Consider the following 15,393-nt stretch of genomic DNA (forward strand, 5'->3'; position numbering starts at 1 on the left):
AAAGTCATGTGTTGTGCTCAATTTTTGTTTCTGGCCTTTGAAGACTACTTTAGTGGCTGTCAGTATTTTGTTCGTATGTTGTAAGCTGCGGTCATTTAATGTGCCTTATTTGTTTGATGCCCGCTGATGCACTCTCATTTTTGTGTGACTGTTGTTGGTCGAATCTCAAATGTATACTCTAGGGGACTTTCGATTTTGGAGGTGCTTCTGCATATGTCAGTCCAAACGTCTAAAAATGAAATATAGCTTCAATAGATGTTTGTGGTGATCGCTTTATCAACATTTGAAGCATTGTTTTCTCCATCACATCTACCTGTCGCATTCATATCTGACTGACATTTTGCATATTTTCCATGTCACTCACTCTATTTGACTGTGCTGTGACAAAGAAAAGAGATGTCAGCCAACAGGTTTCAGGGAGCTCAGGGCCGTCACAGTGACTGATGAGCTTGGAAAGGGTGACGGGCAGCTGCAGTCTTTTCTCAGCCCGCGGGCCTGCCTGGCATTAGCGTTATGTGCCATGCTCTCAGAGGGAACCCGTCACTCTGCCGTCACTCAAGCTGACAGACAAACGGTGCACATTGACACAGCACATGAAAGAGACTGGCAAAGTAGCAACAAATCCCAACGTGGTCCTTCAAAGTTGAAGGATATGGGTTTCTCATCACTGCTGCATGGCAGATCCCCTTCAAGCGTATGGCCACACGTGGACATCAAGGTGCCAACAGCCCAGGCGGCCCCACCATCAAAGTCCACATCCATCAGATGTGTCATATGCTATGAAAGGGAACAGCTTGAAGTATAGCTTTAGTCTCATGTGTTTTCACCTCATCTACACTAGTCAGGACCGCATTTACTCAATTTTGCACGTAGACTTGACTCGTCCAAACATCATAATTTTATGGACTTCTATCAGACTGCTAACTTGTGAGATTTATTTTCTCATGAATATAGTCATACTATTGTCAACTCAAAACCTCTATGAACAAAGGTTTGCGGCGCCACATATTGTCATGGACCACAGAGCCCCCCTTCTCCTCCTCAAAATAAAAACACGATATCTGATTAGAGTCTGTAATGGGTTAAGGTAGATTACAGGTTCAGGATTTTGTCATATTGTTTTCCAGATACTCAGTATGGTTCACCAACCAGGTAGCCCCCAAGAGCTACATGAGTAGCCTGCAGGCCTGTTCTAACAATAGCTCACCAGTACATTGTGATTTTTTTTAGGAATGTGGTAAAAGTGAAACACTGGCAGAGATGAATAGAAATAAAGTATTGCATATTTATATGGATTTGTTTGCTAATTATCATAAAATGAATTAACATCCTCATATAAATGAACATCTAACATGATTCAGGGTAATTTGAGCAAATTTGTCATTTCAGAAGTGTGTATGAAACTGGTAACATTTTGCACTGATTAGCAGCAAGGAAGTAGTTCTCGGTTTCAAAAAGTTTGATGACCCCTGCAAAGATAGGAATTAAATTAAACTGTATGGAGTTGAACTATTCCTAATATTGGGTCATTTTCCATGAACAAGAAAGTAGCCTAATATAACAAACACAGGATGCACAACAAAACATTTCACTCCAAATCTAAAATGAATATATTAACGGGTGAACATTCACAGGACAGAGTGCAAGCTGCTAATTGCAGAAAGAAACTGATGGAAATTGACACATCTCACATTGGGATCAGATAACCACAAATACGTGGCTAGCCATGTTTCACCACACTTCTGTTAACAGTCTGCAGGGTTTTTACTGTTTAGCTCATCCATCATTTGCTCCCCAATTACAATACATATCTTGTGTCTAGTAATACATACATTATATTCCACCGACTATCCTTTTTGCTTGATAGATTCATGTCTGAGGATTCATTGTCACTTACTCATCTAGGTAGAGGAGCTGGGTATTCATTGAATGGTGAGCTTTTATAAAACTTAGTGCCCTCCACTCCGTGTTCTCCCGAGAGGCAATGTTTGATGTGGAGCATCTGTAAAACAGGAACTCCAAAGTGGCAAGACTGACTTTTTAAATGTCATAATAATGGGGTTGACTGCTCACTGGTTTAATCATTATGGTGGCAACAGATGAATCTAGTTGTCTATGAAATCTGTTGATGTGCGAAGAAATGTTTGATGATGTGTGCCCAGATCCTGACAGTGAGTTTTAATTGTACCAGTAGGTCCTGTGAGCAGCAAAGCAGTGTAGAATACATGCCAAGTCATTTATGATTTTTAGAGGCGATGCACTGACGGGTTCATGGTAAAGTTCAAATGAGAAAAGGTGAGTATGAATAAAAAATTAATTATGAACCTTGTCTCATCTAAATATGGATGTGTTCCATCACAAGTGGCTAAGGAACAATTAAATCAAGTGAGGACAACCAGATGAAAGGCTGGCAAAAGTTATCATTTTATGTGTCTTTATTTTGGACATGACATTATATGTTTTTGAAATTTACAAAAGTATAACAGAACTGAGAATGGCTCAGACGAGGTAGAGCTTTCACGTCGCTTTGCTGGCTTGAAAATGACAACACAAACAAACTAACTAAACACAAAATAATGACCTAGAAAATCAAATTTACCAAACACCTGTCCTGCTACTGCCCTCCTGTCCTTTTTGAAGTGATAATAAATACAATTTTCAACCAAACCACTTGGAATAACAAGGTCTTGATAGGTACATTAATCACGAGGTTCAATACAAATAAAAAGTTCAGACACAAAAACACAATTTAAAATATGTAATAAAGCCGCAACCAAAGGGGGGAAAAAACAACCCCCGTGGAAGGCCAGACAGGGCGAGCTAATGACAAAAGTCCTACGATTTAGCAGAGTGACTAAAAACAAGCTCTTACATCTTCATGAAAAATAAGCAATGCTGAACCTCGACTTGTCAAACTTTCCATCAGAAAAAAAAATAAGTAAACTGGTGTGACACAGAGTCATTACAAAAAAAGATCTGTCATTAAAATCTATGCAAAAAGCCCCTAAACCCCAATTTACAAGTGTATTAGCTATAATAACATTCTTAAAGTAACCTTGACTAGATTAGAACAGAATGAAAGGTTAAAGCTGTAAACTAGTCTAAGTGCACTAATAATGCCATTTGGTTTCTACTGCTGTATATAAAGAGTTTGGTAAGAGTGGATTACAGATAAAACAGTTTATATTACAGTCACTCCAGCTTCACACTTTCACTAAGTCACACTTCGGAGTACAAATTTCTAACTGAGGAGTTAATCTTAAAGGGAATTCTGTACAATGTGGGCATTATTAGTACTATTCTACATTACAAGGCTAGAATATTTGTTTTCAAGTATTTTCACTACCCACAGCTTCAAAACACACTTTTTAGGTGTATCATTAGACATATTAAGGTACACAACATAGTATGCATATCTCAGCTGGTATTACATCTATTTTTTTGTTGTTGTAAAAACTACTGAGGTTTTAAAATAGACTAATAGTTTCGTACTCGGTATGCGAACTCGTTTGAATAGTCTATGCGTGCAAAAATGTACCTCACAATTACATTCCCTGACAAGTGACAATCTGCTTATATCCAATATGTCAAGGCATGGCTTACTCAATTTGGGGGTTGCTGAAGACAAGCCCAAGTAGAGAATATGAAGAAAAAAAAAACTGTAAAGACCAACCCCTCCTTCATATTAACATGCAATTTGGAAGGAGGTAGGCACAACACAAGGATGGATGTTAATCATCCTTTTCAGTAGATTGGAAAATAATGCACAAAGACATGCAACCTCATCTGTGCTAAGGCTGCTCTACAATCCAGTAGAGTTCAACATCACAATTTGGTAGCATATGACGGAATGGCCTTTCGTCATGAGACAAGTTGGACGTAACCTCATGGAAGATACCAAAGCCCATTTGTGACTCTTCCCACTGTTGGACAAAGAAGGAATATTTTGTAACACTTCACTTTGGCCCACCAATATACCAGTTGACGAATCATACAAAATAAAACACTCTGGGCTGAGAATTTCACGTAGTTTCTATCAATAATAAAACCCAAATTGATCAATAGTTTTGTCCGGTGTCAAAAAGCAGTGCAAATAACGATTAACACAAAGCAGATGACCAAATTACGATATTGTAACTCAAAACAGATCACGACAGGTATCTTGACGTGGCCGTGTATTGCAGTGATTACATGTCATAAGATCAAACAGAACATTTTTTCAAGTAGAAACGTTCGGTGAAAAAATAAAGTCTGATGTGGTGATCCACAATTTGCATCCTGCTGTCTCAACCATGAGTCAGTTGGGGGGGGGGTTTGAACATCGGCCTTCAGCTAAATGTAACTGAAATTAAAATAACACTAACTCCAGTTACCATATGCATTTTTCACAACGCAATCACACTGGCTAGCATTAGCAGATTCATATTTGCCTCCAAACGTGTACCAGCTGCCCTTTACTTTATGTAATTTCAATCTGAGTCTTCAAGCTGCTCCCACTGCAGGTTTGCAGTGTAAATCAAAGTCAAAGTGTCAGTGTGAGAAAGGCTCAGTAATATAAAGGAGTTATATAGATGGAAAGTGCCAGCACTCAGCCCCTTCCTCTTCAATTGACAATAATTGTATGGCCATAAAAGTGGTACACTCATTTATAATGGCTATTAAAAAGCAACTCTTTTTAATGAGCATTAGAGCAGTCACTCTCTCTGTCTTTCTCCCTCTCTCTCACTCTCCACCCCCCAGTCTCTCTAATCATCTCCCTCGGAGTGGTCACTCTTAAGAATTCACTAAGGAGTGGAGTGAAGTGACTTCAACCCATTTGCACATGCTGGATCACACAAGACACTGTAATGGCTTTTAGCCCAGAAGAAGTCTTTATGGCTGTGATGATTAGTCGATTAATCAGTTATACAATGCAGATAGCATTTATTGGCCACTATATTGCAAATCATGTAATTACCTCAGTCAATTTTAAGATGGTTTACCACTGTGAGTGCTCCAATATTTTTCTTTTTTGTGCCCAAATATTTGAAGGGAGAACTCATTCATTTGATAATCAGTTATTAAATTCATTAAAATATAAAGTAATTAAAGAAGTGAATAAAAAAAGGTTACTTGCAGCAGATTATGGACAATAGCGTGCTGCTATAAGTGATGCATCAAGTACGATAAGAAAAGGGAGAAACAAGTTGTCCACTAAAGTAGCGTGCCACGGCAGTTAGTTAAAATATATTTTCATATGCAATGAGTTCAGTATTGTCCTCAGAAAGTATATATCATTCAACACATTGTGATCCTTATTTTCAACCTTCAATTGCAAGAAGCGGAGCAAAATAGGTTTGTGCCTTAATCTGACTTTACCCATTGTATTATTTTTGGGTCGTGAAAAGCAGCCATTCATTCATTACAAAACGTCACTGTTGAACTACAAGAAATATAGAAAGCCCTCGTTAAAGGGGGTTGGTTGAAGCGCGAAAACATTTTCACATTGTCAACCATAAAATCCAACGCTGATCAAATCCTTCTATTATTCAATGTGATGATGGCATTTTTCAGTTGATGTGAGTTCCTGACTAGCCTGGACTGAAATTCAGAAGTCCATAAGAAGCGCTAAGGCTGATTTTGTGGGGTTGGTGTTTGTCCGAACTCTCTGCGCTCCTCAGGGCTCAGCAACAAGTTTCTGGAATCTGGATACTTGCTGTTGTCAAAAGGCATGTTGTGGACACTCTGGACATGTGTCTTCAGGTTCCCTTTCTGAGAGGCTCTGTATGGGCAGAGCTGGCAGCGGAAAGGCCTCTCTCCTGAACAACAAAACACAACATTTGCAAAGGTCATGTGGTGGCGACAAAAGATTGGTCACAAATATGACATCCACCATGTAAACAACAGATGAGTGTTAAAATAGAATGGGGAGGAAAAGACATGCATAAGCCACATATTGCATACACAATATGGATACAAATATTAGGAGACGTGGCTAATACATCAACAGAAACTAAAAATGTAATACGCCATGGACCAAGCAACCCCAATACTATGAGATCCAGCCAGCCAAATTGTACATGCTGAAGCAAGATTCAAACCCCAACCCTCGGAAATGTGAGGCAGCTGTGCTAACCACGAGACTGTCATGCCGTCCATTACGCTAATTTCTAAGCCCATTAAAAAGTGTCACGATACTTTTTGTCCATTCAGTGTAGGTTTTATTTCAATACATTACAACATGCCAGCCCAACTCCTTCAGGAGAAGCCACACAAACATGAACAGATATTTTATCTCCATGTACTTCACTCCATCAAGCCAGCTGCCTGACAAACCCCCTGCCCCCCCAACACATGCCCATCCCATCTTCTAATTAGACTGACCTACAATGGGACAGACATCAGACCTCAGCAACAAATAGAAAGAATAATAAAAAATAAGCAACTCACACCTGAAGAAAACAAATGAGATTGCCATTTAATTGCACCTAATTATCATTTTGATAAATGGATGAATATCACAGCGGGAAAACAAATGACTCCCCGTGCCCCTCCCCCCTGTATTTTCCCCGAAGAAGACATAGGAAAATATAGCAGTTATCATACATCATCAGAAGCACAACAGAGAGAAAGAAAGAGGGGTGTTTGAAGAAGAGAGCGATAACAACAAAATAGGTATAATTAATCATAAAGGAAAATAATAAAACAGCTGGAAAAAGAAGGTGAGGGTTAGACGTGAGAGGAAAGCAAGAACCTGGGCGACATCGTCCTGTGAGGAAACACGGCTGACGGGACCGCTGCACTACATTATACTAAAGGTTATCGTCACCGTAAAGCAGCGTCAACACTGCATCTAATTGGACCCCTCCGCCAGACGCCTGCTCCCATCACTCATATACTGTGCGGTAAATCTCAGTCATGTGGGGCAAGCTTGTGTGTGTGTGTGTGTGATGTGTGTGATTAATAAAGTTGAAGGTGCAGCGTGTACAAGGGAATGTCAAAGCCGAGCAGATTTACTTGTTTCTCACTCGGCCTCAATTCTTGTCTCCGTGACTGACTCTGAAAACGAAGAGAAGGCAGTAACGGATGGAAAGCTGCTATTTCGCAATATGTTTGCTCTGATAGTGACATTGTTTTTTACTTACTTATTGTCTCCACCTTTAACTTTTGGCCCTCTCAGTTAACTAAATATGGCAATATATAGCTTGTATTGCTATAGTATATTGGAACATGATTCACTGTAATTCTACATCACCAAATATGCGTAATTTGCGTAATTACATTGACGCCTAACATTAGTTATAGCTTTGTCACATTCTCAGGTGAAAGGGTACCGTGTGCATGCATAGCCATTTTCCTATATGTATGTATGTATCTATGTATGTATGTATGTATGTATGCATTTATTTATTTAGCAATATTTTTTTAAATCTATTTATTGATTAATTTATGTACAGTAGTTGACCAGAATGGTCTTGTTTTCAAACGCACGTCCCACAAACCAGAACCGGCCTGTCAAGGGGTCTTATCCACAATGTGGGGATTGATATGCCTGTCAGATAACTTCTAGTTCATTTTAACATTGACTTTTATTTTAACGCAAGCATCGAAAAGCTGTTTGGGTTTGTGTGACACATGAACAACCATTTTTCAAAGTTGAAAAAAGGAGATAAATTCCATTTCAATTGTGCAGAAAAAGATCACAATGTATCATTTTGTTTGTTAAGTGATATTACATGCAAGTGTGAAGTTACAAACAAGATTGCGAAGTTACTTGGTCCACATTTATTAAAAACATTTAGTGGTATGTACTAATTGCAAATAGTTGTAGATGCGCTGCTAATTGTCAAGGATTGCTTATCGCAAACACCGTAGATTCATTGCTGATGTTTTCTGCTAAATATTGCCATGATGCCATTTTTTGTTCTGAAATTTCAGATTACTTACATGATTTGAAAGAAGATTCACAAGAAGATAATAATTAATAAATGTAAATATATAATATATACTGGACCAGGCCACCTAAGATTAAATTTGGCTTAATGTATTTACTAAAACAAAATGAGTTTGACAGCCCTGATAATTTATGCTGAAGGTTAGGAGTAAAAATGTTCAAATGTAAAAAATGTTAAGAACGTAAAAGCAATAAATAAATTTATCCAATGGCAAATATTTTGCAATAATATCTCCTGTATAACTTATTGAGGCTTTTTTAACCACTTGCATCCATTTTTTGAATTGCTTTTGCATGTAATTTCCAGCTTAATACAGTAACGCTCATTCATCAAATAAAATGCTCACACTAAAAATTGGGCCAGGTTAGAAATACTTTGGGGCCTTATAAGTATAGCAAAACAATTGCTGCATTTGATTTTGACATAAATTGCACAAATGTACAATTTGCGCAAATATGATTCCTCATGACAAAAATCTTTTTTAAGGACACCAGGTAAAATAAATAAGAAAATAGACAAAATAGAGCAGGACTGGGGGAAGAGGTTGACAACATTACAACGCATGCCGACAGGTGCAACAAAAAGACGACACAATGCAAAGGTGATGGTGGAGCCGGGTGATTAGCCGTTGTGCCACATACTTGTTTGGGAGCTTCAGAAGCGGTGCTGTGAGCGTCAGTACCTCTGTGGAGTCCGTTAAAATCAAACCCAACTGTGGGGTGAGAAGGAAGAGGAGGGTGGGGGAAGGAGGTGGAAGAGGAGGAGGAGGAAGGGGGCATCCGGTTAAAAGCTCTATCAAGACCCACACAAGCATTTGCTTTTCTCCTTGTGCCACCAGTCGCACAATAAAGTGCAGCGTTCGCCACCAGTGCCCATGCTAATGGAGAGGAGCTAGCGGTAATGATGATGGCAGCGATGAAGGTGATGATGATGGCGATGGAACTTGGTTGATCCAAGTCAGTGATTTAATATGACGCATGTTAATAGAGGCCTCGGGGTGGATGGCCTTTTCTATGTGCGTACGTCCATGCTGAGGACAATCGTCGGTGACAACATTAATTACAGTCTTGGCTAGTGTTTACACAGTCTGTGTACGGGCGTGAGTGTGTTAATTTGCTGTGTGTGTGTGCGTGCTTGTGTGTTTACAATAGGGCTTAGGGGAAGCAGAGCTTTGCATCACTTACCATTTGGCCTCTGTCACTTAGAATCACTGGCGATGCCACATATCATTCACACTCTCCATAAAGAAGCTACTTATCTGACTGTCTGCTGTGATCACTGCATGCTCACATGATGGACGTGACACGACAGGAGAGGGAATAGATAGAGGAGCCCGAGACAAGTGAGGTAGGAGGCAGAGGGAGCAAAAGAACACAAGTGTGGGAATCCAGAGGGAGTAAAAGAAAATATAGAAGTTAAGAGGAAAAGGGACGGGTGGGTTGGTTGGAATTGAGACAGGCAAAAAAGGATGAGATGGAGAGGAATGGGAAGGAAAAGAAGAGAAACAAATGGCGAAGTACAGAAAATAGGGAAAATATAAAACAATATCCACACAAACACATATGAACAAGTGAAAAGAAAAGAAACTAACACTATATATAAAGAAAGTCCAAATAATATGGGAATTAAGTAGTAAAATCACAAGTTAGTTGTTTTCAGTAACAAACACGTTTTGGGGCACATTCGCATCATCAACACTTTAAGGTCGCCTTGAGAATGAAAAATCAGCTCTTAAAATTTGTTCAACCATCTAACCACAAAATATCCGTCTATTTTCGATACTACTTCATTCTTATGTCAGGTCACCAGCAGGCCACAAAGAGAAAAACAAACATTCACATTAAAATCTATGAAAAATTTAGTGTCTTCAGTGAACCCACTATGAATGTTTTGGGAATGTGGGTGGAAGAGTACCCAGAGTGTGTAAAGATTTTTTTTATTCATTTCTGATTAATATTTTATGGTTCTAACAAATTAACATATGGAATTTTGTCATATAGAAATAGCCGTGGCTTTATTCTCATAATATTGGGACTTTCATGTAAAATGAACATTTTATCCTCATTACTTTTTTATCTGTATTGTTTGTTGACTATATATCCTGGTCTTAAATGAAAGCACAACTTCAACCATGAATACTTGATTGCGATTTATTGTCAGGCCTCTGACAGGGAAAAAAAAAAAAAATCATGCCACCTGTTGCTTTGGCATAGATTTGACAGCCTACAAATTTGGCAAAGGTTCCTTGGGAGATTTTGTTGTTCTTAAACACCAGTGGAATGTACATGTTTTTTTTAACTCTACAATGATATATCATGAAAAAAAAACATGCACGTGGCTATAGCTTCAGTCAAGTTGTTTAACAAATGGCACGAAAGCACATGCAAATGGACTCATGAGACTGGTGTGAATAAATGATGGTCTGCTTCATTGGAATGCAAAATTGCACTTCTCTAATTGACATGTGATTAATAATGTATACAATTTGTCACAGGTCAGTATCCAGAGAAAACATGTTTCAGTTTAAAAAATAGCGACAGCTGCCCAGCCCAGGGCAAGGAAGGACTCACAGACTGGCTGTCACACTCAACTGAACAAAAAGATCCGGTTTGATTTATATGGGTACATGTAGGAATGGCTGACAATGAAATATTGTTCAGTGTGAATCCTTCCATGCATATATTCTCTATAACTCATGTTGGAGTCTCTGAGTGGATAAATGGCTGAGAAGGCGATGATGTGTGTGCACAGGTGTCATAACTGGTGAATGACTGAAAATGTGCTATAAGATGAATACTTAGATGCTGGGGGGAGAGGGGAGGGGCTATGTCACAAACTAAAGGACCAAAACTATTGGCTGTTTCCTCACATGTTGAATCAACTTCCTTTGCTGTTCCTTTTGTTACTTTTGTTGCCTAACTACACTATCAGCCTCAAGATGCGACTCTCGTGATTTCCAGATGTGTGTTACAGTGCTACAGTAAATATTGAAGATTCATACTGAAGATGTTGCCACTGTCCTCTAACTAAATAAGGCAACCAAAAGTTGAAGTGTAAACTATTGTTCACCAATCTTTCTGTTAAATATGTTTCAACCACAGTGGATCACATGCAGGTAGAACTACACTTTTGACTGGAGAGTATATAATCTTTGTTGTGAATGGTGTGAAGTGTTATTTACCTGTATGGGACCTCATGTGAGTGCGGAGGTGGCTGGGCTGACCAAAACTCTTCCCACACTCATGGCAGAAATGCTGTCCCTGTCGCATGACAGACCTCAGCATCCCTGATGATAGACACAAACATTTGTGGGACCAGCATGAATGGCTTATATTCAGGTGCGGCTTAGAGTCCAGAAATTCCAGTACACAAATTATTTCACCAATGATCTGAGGACAAAAGGACATTGTCATCCTTATAGATTCGTGCGAGAGCGATAATAGGTATGGGTTTTTCATTAGTTAATTTTAATTTCGTTTTGACTTTCTTTTGTATTCCCTTCTTTTTTTCTTCATTTGTAGTTTTTATTAGCTTTTTGAGCAGGTTTGTTAGTTTAGATTTTTTTAAATTCTTCATATTAATTTTTAGAATTCATTTTTAATATATGGAGTATTTGCCACATACAAAATAAAAAATAAATTCAATAAGTATTCTGTTTTAAAGTAAACTACAATTCTCAAACGACTGTTTCATTCACTTCTCTCAGAACATACTGCAATAAACAAATAAAAGTTGTTGCAACGTTGCAAGTACCCTATTGTTTCTGTAGAAATTCGTATTGATCTTCTCCGTAAAGATATTTTTGAAGAACTAACAAAAACTCCCCAAATTTTGTACAGACGTCATGCCTGACAAAAAATGCGATATTTTAGTCGCCAAACATGAGTAAAAAAATGTATGTGTAGCGACCCCAAGAGTGGTTAATCAGATTTATCGATTAATATATTTTCTAAATTTTATTTCATGAACAAAATGTCATTTTAATTTTACTTTTAGCTTTTTCATGAATCTCCGTTCGCTATAATACCCTTGGTTCATTCCAAAATCGTGCTGTGTTTGAGGCCAAATAAAGTCATAGAGGTCAGTACTGTGCACACACTGATCATGTGTACATTCACACAGAAGCATGGCTGCGGCAATGGAGGTAGGCGGCATGAGTAGTGGACAAGTGCAGGCATCATTAGTATGTCTAATGTGTCATTATGAGCGGCTAGCTCCAGGGGCTGGACTGCTGCTGTCACACAGCATCATCTCACAGGCTGACAGCCAGACACACACACCGCATAAATTACAGGCAATTAAAACGCCCCGGCTGTGATGTGCCCGCTCCGCTGCCCGTGTGTCACATGTCAGGTGTGTGTGCCTGTATATGTTTTAACAGTTATATATACAGTATGTGTGCCTTTGCTCCAGCTCAGGACAGCACAGGCCTAAAGTTGATCAACTTTACCCATTTAATACAAATTGAGGATAACAACTGTCACTTGTTGAATATCAATTGCTTCCAAAGCCATTCCTTATGTAACATGACTGAGCTTAGTTACAGATAGAGTTTATACGTATATTTTCCTGCATCATTCCTCATGTTTTGCTAACTGGATGATGACCTATATGCTGAATGACAATCATTATTATCACTTTTGTTCTTCATATTATTAACGCATTGGAAGCTACATGGACACGGCACGGTGAAATAACTGCTTGTCAACACAGTACCCAAGACATGAAACTCACTCTACTTTTGGGGAGCATGCTGGTGAGTCTACAGTCACACAAAGCTTCAGCAGAGTTTTGCGTATTTCTTCATGTTTATATGAAGAAAGCGGGTGGAAACAGGACAAGAAAGTCAGGGCGGGGGAGAGAGGTGACAGAGAGCATCTCTGGCACCCCGACTGCTGGCTGGCCTCTGGTTACTTCACTTCTAGTCTGAGCTGCCAGCCCTTCTCATTGATGCACTAATGAAAGACAAGACAGAGCTGGATGGGAAACACAGGCACCCAAACATGCATGTACACACACACAAATTGCAGAGTAAAAGGGAGAAAGACGTAGCTGCTCAAAAAAGGTCACTTTATAGCATGTGACTCAAAGGGCTAAGGCGGATGGTGACGATATGCGCCTGGACGGGTGACAGTGATGTCATGCGTCTGCTCTGGGGCTGTTGTCTTTGACCCCTAGCACCACACAGCCCCACTTGACCTTAGAGACACAACTAAAAATGGGAAAATAATGTTGATGTTCAGTAATGACCATTTCCGAAGCAGCTGGTGGGGTAATTATTCTGTCTCATCTCGCTCGCTTGCTCTCTCTCTTTGCCTCTTATGTTTCCGCATGCCCATGTTTTGCCTCCCCCATTTGCATCTGTGCGAGTCTCTCATCAGGCACAGTCGTGACCTAAACAGTTTGTGACAGCTTTCTGGGAGAAGTGGAGCTGGACACGAGGCATGCCTCACAGACCTGAGCGCACCAGAGGTTCTCTCACGTCTTTCACAGACAAATAGATTATTATTTTTTTAAAGCAAAACAACAGAATACAAATACTGATAAACATGATTATTTTGGAGCAAAAACCAAACTTGCTGACCCAAATGCAACCTATTATCATCTCACAAACACACAATGTGGTAATTCTAAGACCTCATTTTGCAAAATGTTCAAGATATTTTTTTTTTTTGGCCGATAGTGATGGTGGACTTGGAATTCGTCAATATAGTTAAGGCTGTGTGTGGTGACAGTTTTATTGTGCTTACAGTTTAGTTCCTCTGAGGAAACTAAATACGAATATTTACATCTTGTAGAATGGCAGTACTGTCCCATAACAACAATAACGAGATTAATTTTTAATTAAAAACTGAAAAAAACATTATTTACTTTTGATGGAATCATTTTAGAAACAGCTCTTTGTTGGACATACAGTGTACCTAAATGTTTGGCCGGTGAGTGTATTTTTTGATACAGAAATGCATTTGCACACATGAATACAACCACTGCCAAATCCAAAGATATTACGACTCATAGAAAAAGATTCGTTTATGATGCTTAAATTTGTTGTGAATCTGATATGAGTGTAACACGTAAAATGTAATTTATATACCACATAGCTTTGCGAGCCTGAATGATCAGAATAAAAAAGAAAACAAATGTAGTTCCTTACCAGTGGGATCCAAAAGTGAATTTGTGGCACCCCAGCGGTGGTACAGTGCAGCCAGTTCATGGGGGTTGTAATTTTTGAGGAAGCTGAGGATGTTGTTTGGCATTTCTGGGATTTCTGATGTTTGTTCCTGCTTCACATTCCCATAAGCCTCTGAGGGCAAGGAGGATGATGAAGTCTGAAGAATGCCTCCATATGACTGCGTCGCTCCATAGTGCCCCGCTGTGGAGTTGTGGATGATGCTACTAGGCCTGGTAGCATTAGTCTGTCGCTGGCCATGGGAGTTGGTGAGTGATTGATAAGAAGAGCCTCTAGCTTGGTCGAACTCTGCTTGGCTACCGTACTTGTTGGAAAGCATGAAGCCGAGTCCCTCCTGAGGCATCTTATAACATTCTGCCCTTTTGGTAGCAGTAGCAGAGTTGAGGCTTGGGGCTGAAGAACGGGAAGGTGTGCTGAAGCTCTTCTCCTTAGAGGTGGAGGATGACAGCGAGCTCCTTCGAGAGGAAACATCACTTTTGGGTCTGGAGTGCAAAGGTTGACTCTGAGGGACTCTTGCAGCGTGAAATCCTGAGGTGGATGTGGATGGTCGTGACAATGAAGATGAAGAGTGAGGGGATGATCTTGATGCTGCTGTGTCTGCATGAGAAATTGTTTTGCTTTTTTGTCGTACTTTGTTGGACTGGGTTGGGGGTCGTGTGCGATGGACACGCACAACTGCTGGCAGGGGTGGACAGTCTTTACCCTCCAAGACTGGTGGGGGGGCAGTTCGTCTCCTGGAGGACAAGTCTTTTGGCCCCTTGGTGTTGTTTTTCAGGGCCCATTTAGGCACCAGATTGGAGCTACTACTGGTCATGCGGTGGGCAACAGTCTGATGCATCCACAGAACCTCGGGATAGAGGGTTGAATGGGAGCAGAAGGAGCATTTATGGTTCGGGAGGATTTTCCTGTCAAGGGTTATGGGGGCTTGGCCCCTTTGACCTTCGGGCCTCATACATAAATCCATAGGGGCCAAAACAGACTCATGGAGAGGAGAGCAAGTTGAAAGATCAGAAAGAGAGGATGGAATATTTTCCAGACCTTGCAGGAGCGCTTTCTTTAATTTGGGGTATCCATTGGGGGTGACTCTAGGTGTGGGGTTGGCTCTGTCTTCAGAGGAAGCTGAATGCTGAACACGGACATGAGCCAGGTATGCATGTGACTCAGTGGTGACAAAGTCACACAGGCTGCAGATGTACGGCCTCTCATCTGCAACAGAGCAATGACAAATCAAAGGTTTGTGGGGAAAAAAAGGATCAGACTTTATTTTCC

The 15,393-nt window shown here is 40.0% G+C and overlaps 1 protein-coding gene across 3 annotated transcripts in view; it reads right to left on the reverse strand.

Annotated features, from left to right (window-relative positions):
- Positions 1-2,400: 2,400 nt before the first annotated feature.
- The window catches only part of LOC119135698 (zinc finger protein 516-like), a 35,856-nt gene continuing 22,863 nt past the window's right edge, over positions 2,401-15,393 (reverse strand). For 2 of the 3 annotated variants that reach the window (XM_037273472.1, XM_037273473.1), the window contains exons 3-5: positions 14,089-15,330; positions 11,116-11,220; positions 2,401-5,798 (exon numbers count right to left, since the gene is read on the reverse strand). In XM_037273472.1, coding sequence (XP_037129367.1) covers positions 5,608-5,798; positions 11,116-11,220; positions 14,089-15,330 — 1,538 coding nt within the window. In that variant the 3' untranslated portion in view covers positions 2,401-5,607. Of the gene's footprint in view, positions 5,799-8,575; positions 8,647-11,115; positions 11,221-14,088; positions 15,331-15,393 lie in introns of all 3 variants that reach the window. The other variant, XM_037273474.1, reaches the window with a different exon arrangement.

Source organism: Syngnathus acus, chromosome 16 (genome assembly GCF_901709675.1).
Source record: "Syngnathus acus chromosome 16, fSynAcu1.2, whole genome shotgun sequence".
In the NCBI taxonomy this organism is placed as follows: Eukaryota; Metazoa; Chordata; class Actinopteri; order Syngnathiformes; family Syngnathidae; genus Syngnathus; species Syngnathus acus.